The sequence below is a fragment of the Nycticebus coucang genome, chromosome 2, assembly GCF_027406575.1.
Source record: "Nycticebus coucang isolate mNycCou1 chromosome 2, mNycCou1.pri, whole genome shotgun sequence".
Classification (NCBI taxonomy): Eukaryota; Metazoa; Chordata; class Mammalia; order Primates; family Lorisidae; genus Nycticebus; species Nycticebus coucang.
This window is the reverse complement of record NC_069781.1, coordinates 44008242-44020273: the sequence shown is the minus strand read 5'-3', so window position 1 is coordinate 44020273 and position 12032 is coordinate 44008242. Positions and strand designations below refer to the sequence as shown.

At 41.9% G+C, this 12032-nt stretch overlaps 1 protein-coding gene across 4 annotated transcripts in view; it reads left to right on the top strand.

The window, feature by feature from the left end:
- The first annotated feature begins 146 nt into the window (after positions 1-146).
- Positions 147-12032, top strand: part of UNC13B (unc-13 homolog B) — a 267137-nt gene continuing 255251 nt past the window's right edge. For all 4 annotated transcript variants that reach the window (XM_053569596.1, XM_053569590.1, XM_053569542.1 and 1 more), the window contains exon 1: positions 147-460. In XM_053569596.1, the coding sequence (XP_053425571.1) occupies positions 439-460 (22 nt within the window). In that variant the 5' untranslated portion in view covers positions 147-438. The remainder of the gene's footprint in view (positions 461-12032) is intronic.

Below are 12032 nucleotides of genomic sequence, written 5' to 3'. Positions count from 1 at the left end.
CCTACCCTTTGTCTAGCTTAGGGAAAGCGGAAGGGGACCCCGCCTCCGTTTGGGGGGCGTGGGTCTGAGGACTGGGCGAGAGTTGATTGGCTGGGGGCGGGGCATCCTGAGTTGGCTCCGCCCAGACGCTCGCGCGGATCCCGGGTGGAGTGACTGGAGGGAGTCCCTGCCACTCCTGCCTCCCAGCTATGGCGCCTTGCTGCCGCGCCCAGTTCCCCGCCTGCCGGCCGGTACTCAACACAATCGGGTCGCTCAGAGAGTGAGGATTGGGGCGGGTCTGTGGGAGCGGCGGGACGCTACCTGTGACGCGGACCATGAGGAGCGTCCGGACCCGTGGGACCATTAGCGAGACCAACCGCAGCACCTGCTGAGAGGAAAGAGGGAGCGGCCCGGCGCGGCGGGGCTGGGGCGCGGCAGAGGCTCGCCAGCGCCTCGGCCATGTCACTACTTTGCGTGCGCGGTGAGTGCGCGGACTGCGGTGGGGAGGCAGGATGTCGCCGAGGGGTTCCAGCACGCTTCCAGTGGGTGTCCAGTTGCCACCTCTCCCACACTTCACTTCCCGTTTGTGTTTTGGGCAACCATTATGTTAACTATCATTTCCAAATAGTCGAAGAGTTTTTTCCACTCTTTGTTTAAACCCACACTCCTAGGAGAGGGACTATTACCTCTCCATTCTGGTAACCATGTGACAGTATTGTTGACTGGCAGGCCCAGATCCTAGTGACTGGGGTTCATCTCTAGTAAGAGTGGACGGACTGGGAGACAGCGGGTGGTTGGTGCTTGGTGCTTGTCAGGGGCGGGCTGCCTCCCATTCTTTTCTTTCTTCTCCTTTCGCCATAACATCATAGTCTGCTAAGTAGCAGGTTCTTTTTATCACTTTTGAACGCGTTAGAGATACAGCTGTCACATCCCTCCTTCTAGTGTATTTCTTGGCTTTCGCATTTCTCTATTGCTTGTCTTGTCCCCTGCTTCTTCTCTGAACCCTAGCTGTAGTCCAGGGTACAATTATCCTCCCAAGCCGCTTGGAAGAATATGTTGACTTCTCTCCTTTAGGAGCAGAGCATTAAGAGATGTGATTTATTTATTTTAACTTCCATCACAGTAACCAAAGGAAGGGCCTTTATGGCTTTTTCCCTTAGGACACTTGACCCATCTAAGAAGAGTCTTAAAGTAAGAGCTTTAGGGTTTAAGATGCAGGATTCTTTGATTAAGCTCTGTATGGGTAGAGACTGTTTCTTAATTGGTTTTTGTATCCCTAATGTTTGACATAGTGGAAGCTCCATGCAGCTTTTAAATGAAAGCAGACTGTGGTTTTAGAGAGATAATCTGATCAGAAAAAGCAGGGTTTGGATTACTCACTGAATTTGATCTTGGAAAATTGAAGTTACAGCCTGTCATATATATCTGTTGAACTACAGAGGATAAGATGCCTTGATTGTTGAGCGAGATCATTTATTAGTAGGCTTCACCAGACCCTTTCCCTAGTATCTTTTACTGGATAGATAAAGTTCATATTTCTTTTGACCCTACAGATTGGAAGCATTGTTTGTGATATCTTTGATGACAGTGTTTTCCCCAGCTGTTGGCAAATTGAACTGCTTTGCTCTTTTCTCTTCCACTGTTTTATTAAATCTGCATTAACCCAAAATGGATTTGGCTGTTTCCGGGGATTATAAGATAGGCTTTCTTCTTTCATGGTTGATTTATCATTATTGAGAATTTTGCTTTGCTTTTAGTAAGACATTTTCTCTCAGCAGCTGGGAATCTATTTATTCCTTTAGATCCCTACTGCTGATTAGCAGGATTTGGGAGAGGTTGGCCTTTGCTGTGTCTCTTGGACAGTTTAATTTTCTACTGCCACATCATATTATAGAGCCAGTCCTTATGAAAGACTTTAGGCAGAAGCACTCTTAATTCAGAAATTCTTATTTAACCAAATTTAAATAACTTAGCTACTCCTCTTTTCATTTGTTCTAATAGTAGGCAGTTCATTATCTAGAAATTCTGCTATTGAGATAATGTCTTTTCTTTTTTATGTTACATTAGTGAAGTTTCTTTTTTGAATGTATGAGAATGGAGACCAGCAGGTCTTTTGAGTAGAGATTCTGAAGATTTTAAATTACTGAAACAAGAAGTTACATTTTTCTTTTTTCTTTTTTTGAGGCAGGATCTAGCTCTGTGACCCAAGTTAAAGTGCAGCAACTTGATCATAGCTCACTGAAACCTCAATCTCCTGGGCTTAAATGAACCTCATGCTTCAGCTTCTTGAGTAGCTGACACCATGCCAAGCTAATTTAAAAAAAATTTTTTTTTTTGGAGACAGAGTCTCACTGTGTCACCCTCAGTAGAGTGCTGTGCAGTCAGCGCTCACAGCAACCTCCAGCTCTTGGGCTTAAGTGATTCTCTTGCCTCAGCCTCCCAAGTAGCTGGGACTACAGGTGTCTGTTAAATTGCCTGGCTATTTTTTTGTTGCAGTTTGGCTGGGGCTGGGTTCAAACCTGCCACCCTCGGTATATGGGGCCAGTGCCCTACTGACTGAGCCACAGGTGCCGCTCTAAATCAGGGGTTTTCTTTCTTTCTTTTTTTTTGGCCGGGGCTGGGCTTGAATCAGCCACTTCCGGCGTATGGGGCTGGTGCTCTACTCCTTTGAGCCCCAGGCGCCGCCCAATCAGGGGTTTTCTTTAACTTTCATTGTCTCGGTGTTCATGACAAGTTTCTTCAAATAAATTAAAAGTATTTTGAGAATTGGGCCTTTCTATAATATTTTATTGTAATTCTCATAGTGTTTATAACAGTGCTTAGTTAAATAATTGAACTGTGGATATTTTTCCCCTAGGTTGAACCAGAAGTGGCCACTCTAATTAAAAAAATTAGTTTTGGGGATTTAAAATGTAATATAGTCCTGGCATGGTGGCTCATGCCTGTAATCCTAGCACTCAGGGAGGTTGAAGCCAGTGGATTGCTCGAGCTCAGGAGTTTGAGACCAGCCGGAGCAAGAAGGAGACCTCACCTCTACTAAACATAGAAAAACTAGCTTGGTGTTGTAGTGGGTACATTAGTCCTAGCTACTTGGGAGGCTGAGGCAAGAGCATCACTTGAGCCCAGGAGTGTGAGGTTAGTTTGAGTTATGATGCCATAGCTCTTTAGCCTGGGGCAACAGAGTGAGACTCGGTCTCAACAAAGAACAGAAATAGGCTTAACGCCTGTAAGCTCAACAGCTAGGGCACTGGCCACATATACCCAGGTTGGCGTGTTCGAACCCAGCCCAGGCCAGCCAAAACAACAATTACAACTGCAACAACAAAATAGTGGGGCATTGTGGCGGGCACCGATAGTCCCAGCTACTCAGGAGGCTGAGGCAAGAGAATCGCTTAAGCCCAAGAATTGAAGTTGCTGTGAGCTGTGACACCACAGCACTATACCGAAGATGACATAGTGAGACTCTGTTTCAAAAAAAAAAAAACAAAACAATGTCACGGTGTGTGGTAACTGGACAAAGTTGGTTTATGTTGTGATTTGCCCTTAAAAAAATTTAGTGATACTTATCATTAATCATCCATCTGACTAATTGAAAGAGTACTGCTAGGAAACTCTTAGAAGGTGAACTCTAATGGCTCAAGTATATTTATAGGACACTCAGGACACATATTGATTGTGGGTCAATTCTATTCCAGGGAAGGCCCAGAGATACATTTTGGCTTATGGCCACCGTGAAAAGTGGAATGGTAATGATTTTAGAGTTTTCAGGCATAAAGATGAGTTGGTCAAGTAATTTTCATATCCTATGGCCTCTACCCACTCCAGTATTATCATCCACCTCAGCTAACTCCTGGCTGCTGGGTTTCTGTCACATCATGGTTCTATCTAGTAGTCCCTGCCTGAAGAGCAGAATTGCTGTTGGGTTCTTTTGCTTAACTATGGCATCAGGAAGTTGATTGTGCCTTGTCTAAGCTAGGCAGCAATAAGGGGGGAAAGGACCAATTTCCTCTGTCATGGCTGTTTTCACAAATTATTGTTCTCTGCCTTAATAGTAGTACCTTCTGTGATTACATAGTTTCTAAAACTGAGTTTTCTGGAAGTTGTGCTCTTTAGGCCAGTAAGTTTAGTTTTTAATCCTATTTACCTGTGCTATGTATTTCAGACTTTGCTGTATGAGTTTGTTTAAAGTTTGGACTATTTATCATTAACAAATATTTGTTGAATAGCTTCACTGGGCTATTCAACAAATATTGTATGTTTATGATACAGATATATATTATAGATAAGAGGCCATGAAATCTCTATGAAGTTTTTTTTGTAGAGACAGAGTCTCATTGTACCGCCCTCGGTAGAGTGCCGTGGCGTCACACGGCTCACAGCAACCTCTAACTCTTGGGCTTACGCGATTCTCTTGCCTCAGCCTCCCAAGCAGCTGGGACTACAGGCGCCCGCCACAACGCCCGGCTATTTTTTTTTGTTGTTGTTGCAGTTTGGCCGGCGCTGGGTTCGAACCCGCCACCCTCGGCATATGGGGCCGGCGGCACCCTACTCACTGAGCCACAGGTGCTGCCTAAGTTTTTTTTTTTTTAGAGACAGAGTTTCATTTTATCAACCTCGGTAGAGGGCTGTGGCGTCACAGCTCACAGCAACCTCCAACTCCTGGGTTTAGGCGATTCTCTTGCCTCAGCCTCCTGAGTAGCTGGGACTACAGGCGCCTGCCACAACGCTGGCTATTTTTTTGTTGCAGTTTGGCGGGGGCTGGATTTCAACCCACCACCCTCGGTATATGGGGCTGGCACCCTACTCACTGAGCCACAGGCACCACCCTCTACATAGATTTTAAATTGTCTCTTATAATAGTGTTGTTCTATAAACCCAAAGAATCCATTAGGACTATTAAGTCTGGGCGGCGCCTGTGGCTCAGTGGAGTAGGGTGCTGGCCCCATATGCCGGAGATGGTGGGTTCGAACCTGGCCCCAGCCAAAAAAAAACAAACAAACAAACAAAAAAAAAGGACTATTAAGTCTGATTTGGGTTAAGCAGAATAAATTGAGTTGCTGCTGGAGCAGGGAAATAGCTGCACACTTCTGACATTTAAAGCAAGATTCTTTGCAAAGATTTACTATTTGCATGTTTTATTTTATTTTTTTGAGACAGTCATTATGTCGCCCTCGGTAGAGTGCTGTGGCGTCACAGTTCACAGCAACCTCAAACTCTTGGGCTTAAGCCGATTCTCTTGCCTCAGCCTTCCAAGTAGCTGGGACTACAGACCCCTGCCACAACGCCCAGCTATTTTCTTATTATAATTGTCATTGTTGGGTGGTGCCTGTGGCTCAAGGAGTAGGGCATTGGCTCCATATGCCAGAGGTGGCAGCAGTTTTGGCTGGCCAAAAACTGCAAAACAAAAAAAAGAAAAAAAAATTGTCATTGTTGTTTGGCAGGCTTGGGTTCAAACCCCCAGCTCCAGTGTATGTGACAGGTACCCTAGCCACTGAGCAACAGGCGCTGAGCCTATTTGCATATTTAAAAAAACTTTTATTAACAAACATACAGAAAAGTATAGCTCTGTTTTTTTTTTTTAGAGACAGTTTCATTTTGTCACCCTCGGTAGAGTGCCGTAGCGTCACAGCTCATAGCAACCTCCACCTCTTGGGCTTAGGTGATTCTCTTCCCTCAGCCTCCTGAGTAGTTGGGACTACAGGCACCTGCCACATGCCTGGCTATTTTTTTGTTGCAGTTTGGCTGGGGCGGTGTTCAAACCACCCTCAGTATATGGGGCCAGTGCTCTACCCACTGAGCCACAGGCAGTGCCCAGAAGAGTATAGCTCTTATACAGTTCACTGAAGTACAAAGTGAATATGTTCATGTGACCAACACCCAAGTCAAGAAGCAGAATACTACCAACATTCCAGAGACCCACCTTATCTTTCCTCTATGTCTTTACCCTTCCATCCTCCTAAATGTGACCACTGTCCCAATTCTAACACCATAGATGCGTTTTACCTATTAAAAAAAAATTAATAGATTTAATATTTTTAGAGCAGTTTTAGGTTCACAGCAAAAGTAAATGGAAAATGTTGCCTGTTTTTGAACTTTTTATAAATAGAATTACAAAATATATATTCCCTTGGGGCTGGTTTCCTTTGCTTAACATGTTTGTCAAATTCTTCCACTTTCGGCGGTGCCTGTGGCTCAACAGAGTAGGGCACCGGCCCCATATGCCGAAGGTGGCAGGTTCACACCCGGCCCTGGCCAAAAACTGCCAAAAAAAAAAAAAAATTCTTCCACTTGATGCATGTAGCAGTAGTTCATTTTCATTGCTTTGTAATATTTCATATAAATACACTACAATTTGTTGATTTATTGCATTAATCTGGAGACTGTAGATTAGATCAAGTGGGGAAGAAATTGGAGGCATGTAAGTTATAACAGGAGTGATTCAGATTGACCATCAAGTAAAATTTCTTATCAAGATTTTACTTTCACAGAAAGGCTGTGAAGTCTTTTTTTTTTAGGGTTCTTGGGAAATAAGTACTATTCCCTTCTTTTTAAAGAAATTGATATGTAATGTACATATTTTGGGAGTACATATGTTTTTTCAATACAGTCATATAGAGTGTAATGGTCAAGTCAGGATAATTGGGATATCTGTTACCTCAAACATTTTTTTCTTTATGCTGGGAACATTCAAATTCTTCTTTTCTAGTTATTTTGAAATACAGTAGATTAAGATTACTGTTATCTGTGGTCACCCTACTGAATTTCGAATTCTAAGTCTTGTTTCTTTTAACTGTATTTTTTTTTTTTAAACAGAATCTCACTTTGTCACACCCTGTCTAGTGTCCTGGCTTCGTCACAACTCACAGCAACCTCAAACTCTTGGGCTTTAAGCGATTATCTCGCCTCAGCCTCCCGAGTAGCTGGGACTACAGGCGCCTGCCACAATGGTGGGCTATTTTTTTGTTGTAGTTGTCATTGTTGTTTTTAGCAGGCCTGGACCGAGTTTGAACCCACCAGCCCCAGTATATGTGGCCAGCACCCTAGCCACTGAGCTAAGGGAGCTGAGCCTTGCCTCTGTTTGCTTTGTTGATTTTTATAGTTCTTCCTTGTGAGTGATGTTGAGGGGTGGTTAGAGGGCAGTGTGTAAGGAACATCTGCCTAGCAACTAAGGAGGAGCAGGCAGTTGGATGGTGGGAAGATACTTGCTTTTATATCATTCAGAGAAGGAAAAAAATGATTCAAGGGCTAGCTCACTTATATGATTTCTATTAGTTATAAACCAAATTTGTAGACTTCACCTATAGGGCGGTGTCTGTGGCTCAGCTGGTAGGGCACTGGCCCCATATACCGAGGGTGGCAGGTTCAAACCTGGCTCCTGCCAGATTGCAACAAAAAAATAGCCAGGCCTGCCTTGTGGCGGGGCGCCTGTAGTCCCAGCTACATGGGAGGCTGAGGCAAGAGAATCGCCTAAGCCCAGGAGTTGGAGTTTGCTGTGAGCCGTGTGACGCCATGGCACTCTACCGAGGGCAATAAAGTGAGACTCTGTCTCTACAAAAAAAAGACTTCATCTACAAAAGGAAAAAGGAAATCTCCCCAAGGAAAGGGGGGGTAAATAATACAGATATAAACCTGTATGTCCACCTTGCTTCAGAAATCCATACCCATGATCATACCAAGGAACATGTTGCTCCTTGGAATGGTACTTTGCTTTTGTAATCTTAGACTTTAGAATCTATGATCATATTCTCTAGCCCATATTTCTAGCTGTTTGCTCTAAGTGTATTTTTGCCACTGTGATTATAGGGTATATGTTAAAAGTTTTGGTTTTAGACAGACATGAGTTGGTGAATATGACATGACTTCATAAGTGGTAGGGCTGACATATTTTGCTCTACCTGTATTGAACCTTAACCTTGTGAGTCTTAACTTCATTAACCTTCATTTCCACATCTTTAAAATTCATACATTTATTAAAAAAAATTTATTGAGCTCTCTATTATGGAATTTCATTTTGTTAAAGGAAGATACAGAAATAATTTCAGATAATGATAAATACAGTGAAGAAAATAAAGTAGAGTAAAGAGATTGAGAGTGGTCTGAGTGGGAGAGCTATTTGAAACAGGATTGTCCTGGAAGGCCTCATTTGAGGAGGTAACATTTGAGCTGAGATCTGAATGGTGCATAAAAAAACATTAGAGATCTGAGTTAAGTGTTTCAGGCAAAGTGAATAGAAGTACAAATAATTTGAGGGGAAGGAGAAAAAGAAGGGGTGGTTGGGAAGAAGAATGGTATGTGGAGAGGTAGGCAGGGACTGAATCATATAAGATGCTGTAGGTCATACCAAAGAGTTTGGAAGTTATTCTAAACAGCATTGGAAGCCATTGATCAGTTCTAAACAAGAGAGTAATATTTTGATTGATGCTTTATAAATGGCCAGTTGTTTTCTGGAAAGATATTTTGTTTATCAACATAATCTCCATCAATTTCAAGACACTTGTAAGTGATGATACCAGCCATTTAGTCCATACCTAGAGAAATGAGGGTCCTGGGAATTTAACCATGTCAGTGCAGTTTTTTTTACATTATTAACTAAAAAATGTGTACCCTTTAAAGATTTTTTAAAGAGTAGTAAAAAGCAGTAAGAACTAATAAGATGGCTGCCTAATGATTTCCCGTTGAAATTCTCAAAAAATTGCCCTAGTTTGAATGAGGATTGAGCAGCATTGCCTGGTGAGTGACTCCTTGGTGAAGCTTTCCCAGTTGTTTTTCTGCTAAAGCTTTGGCTAACTTTCTCAAAACATGCTTATAATAAGATAATAAGGAGACGCTATTGTTCTTTGGCCCTTCAGAAAGTCAACAAGCAGAATCCTTGACCATCCCCAAAATCTGTTGCCGTGAGCTTTGTTTCTGACTGCTTTCTTTCTGACTGGAGCACTCCAACCTCTTGGTACTCATTGCTTGAATTGTGCTTTGCCTTCAGGATTGTACTGGTAAAGCCATGTCTCATATCCTGTTAATAGACCTTCAAAGATGCTTTGTTAAAGGAAGATACAGAAATAATTTCAGATAATGATAAATACAATGAAGAAAATAAAGTAATTTAAAATTTCCATTGAAAGCTCTGCTTTTGGCCAGGCACGGTGACTCATGCCTGTAATCCTAGAATTCTGGGAGCCTGAGGCAGGTGGATTGCTTGAGCTCAAGAGTTCGAGACCAGCCTTAGCATTAGCAAGAGCGAGACCCCCATCTTTAAAAATAGCTGGGCGTTGTGGCAGGCACGTGTAGTCCCTGATACTAGGGAGGCTGAGGCTAGAGGATTATTTGAGCCTAAGAGTTTGAGGTTGCTGTGAGCTATGACATCACAGCATTCTACTGAGGGCGACAAAGTAAGATTCTGTCTCAAAAAAAGAAAAAAGAAAAGAAAGCTGTTTTTGTCTGCAGTTGATCTAAGCACAAGAGGTTTGGCACCAATAGGGTGGGAGTTCTATAGACTAGCGAAAGAGCTAGACACTAAGCAAAGAATAATCATGCAAATTAATATAAAATTACAAGTAGGAAAAGATACAACTGTGATCTGAATTATATAAGAGAGTACATGTTATTGTGAGAACCTGCATTAGGGAAAGTTACCTACTCAGGTCAGTGAAGCTTTTCTTAATAGAGTGTAGAGTGAAGATTGAACTGAGATCCGGAAGGAGAGGAGGCTTTAACCAGTTGAGAAGGAGAATAATATTTTAGGCAGAGGAAGTAATAATTGCAAAGGCCTTCTGGTTAGGTGGAGGACTGAAAGAAGGAAAGTATAGTTGCTATGTTAAGGGAAAGGACAAATGTGGATCAAAATGAGGCTAGGGAGATAGGGCCCAACTCAAGGGCCTCATAGGCACCATCAAGGTGGAAAATTAACTGAAGGAGAGGCTGAAAGATGGAAGTTATAAACTGAAAAGCACTGGATTTGTAATTGGATGTATTTTTTATTTGTTTTTTTTTGAGACAGAGTCTCACTTTGTCACCCTCGGTAGAGTGCCATGGTGTCACAGCTCACAGTAACCTCAAACTCTTGGGCTTAAGTAATTCTCTTGCCTCAGCCTCCCAAGTAGCTGGGACTACAGGCGCCCACCACAACACCTGGCTATTTTTATATTGTTGTTGCAGTTGTCATTGTTTTAGCTGGCCTGGGCTGGATTCGAACCCGCCAGCTCAGGTGTATGTGGCTGGTGCCCTACCCACAGAGCTATGGGTGCCACCAACTGAATGTATTTGAATCCTTTTTCTGCCACTGAAAACCTTTGGCAAACTTCAGTTAGACTACTCAGCCACAATTCTAAAATGGAAGTGTTAATACCTATTCAAAGTACGTACTTCCATAGAGTTGATGACGGTTAAACTCTACATGAGATAATGTGTGTGAAATTCCATTGTAAATTGCAGTAACTTTTACTCTTGGGTAGTCTTTTTTCTCTGTAGAGTCTCAACTGTTTGGAAACATATAAACAAAGAGGATGTGATCAGTTCCATAAACATTTATTGAGCACTTAACTGTGGGTGAGGCAATGAACTAGTCACCCTGGCTGTAGAAAAATGAGTAACAAATGGGCCTTGCCCTCAAGAAGTTGAGGACCAACAAAGGGAGACAGAAATATACACAACTAAGCATGATGCAAGGCGCAGTTTGATAACTTCTAAAACAGGCGAAAAATATAATGGATTGTAGAAATTTCAAGATAGGAAAGAAGTATGGAGTCAAGTTTTTCATAATGATGTCACTAATTGGAATAGGAAACAGAAAGAATAACAGCTTCTGGGAAGATGATTGTGTTTTGGACATGTTAAATTTTTATTTATTTCTTTATTTTTTGAGACAGAGTCTCACTATGTTGCCCTCAGTAGAGTGCTGTGGCATCACAGCTCACAGCAACCTCAAATTCTTGGGCTCAAGTGATTCTCTTGTCTCAGCCTCCCAAGTAGCTGGGATTACAGGTGCCTGCCACAATGCCCGGCTATTTTTTTTGTTGCAGTTGTCATTGTTGTTTAGCAGGCCCGGGCTGGGCTCAAACCTGCCACCTTTGGTGTATGTGTCCGGCACCCTACTCACTGAGCTATGGGTGCCAAGCCTTGGACATGTTAAATTTGAGGTGCTTGTGTTTAAGGTTGGAACATGACTTAGAGTTTAGGGTTAATGAGAATATTTGGTCTATTCTTTGTGTATCTGCCTTGTGAAGTAATGGTCACTGGGTAAACATGTACTTGATATCATCATCATAATATACTTCATTGCATCATCTATAAGATAGGTTGTAAGATCCATCATTATTGTATATGGCATTAAGAAAAATACTATTGAGCTATGGCACATTGCTATTGTCATTTTATTTTTACTTTTTTTCCTTAAAAATTTTTTTATTTTTAATTATTATGGGTACATAATTTAAAGAGTACATGTGGTGTTTTGAGACAGGCATACAGTGTTAATTAATCAAAGCAGATTAACTGGGGAATTCATAACTGGATAAATGGTAAATAGGTAAAATGCCTATTTATCCATAAAACAATAAATGCCTATGGGAAAAAAATCAAGCAATCCAATTAAAAAATGGGTGAAGGATCTGAACAGACATTCCTTAAAAGATGACACATGAATGGCCAACAGGCTTATGAAAAATGCTCAACATAGTTAGACAGAGATTAACCTTATTATTAACTGTAAAATACAAAATTATCATTTTATGGATAAATAGGCATTTATCATTTCTTTGTGTTAAGGACATTCCAGTTCTACTCTTTTAGTTAAGGTATACCCTAATTTACTGCAGATTATAGGCTTTGTTGCGCTATCAAATATTGTTTATTCTAAGTATATTTTTGCACCCATTAACCATCACCACTTTATCCTTCCTCCTCCCTACTATCCTTCCCATCCTCTGGGTAACCATTATTCTACCATCTCCATCCAGATCAATTGTTTTTAATATTTAGCTTCCACATATGGGTGAGAACATGTGGGATTTATTTTTCTGTGCTTGGCTTATTTTACTTATCATAATGTACTTCAGTTC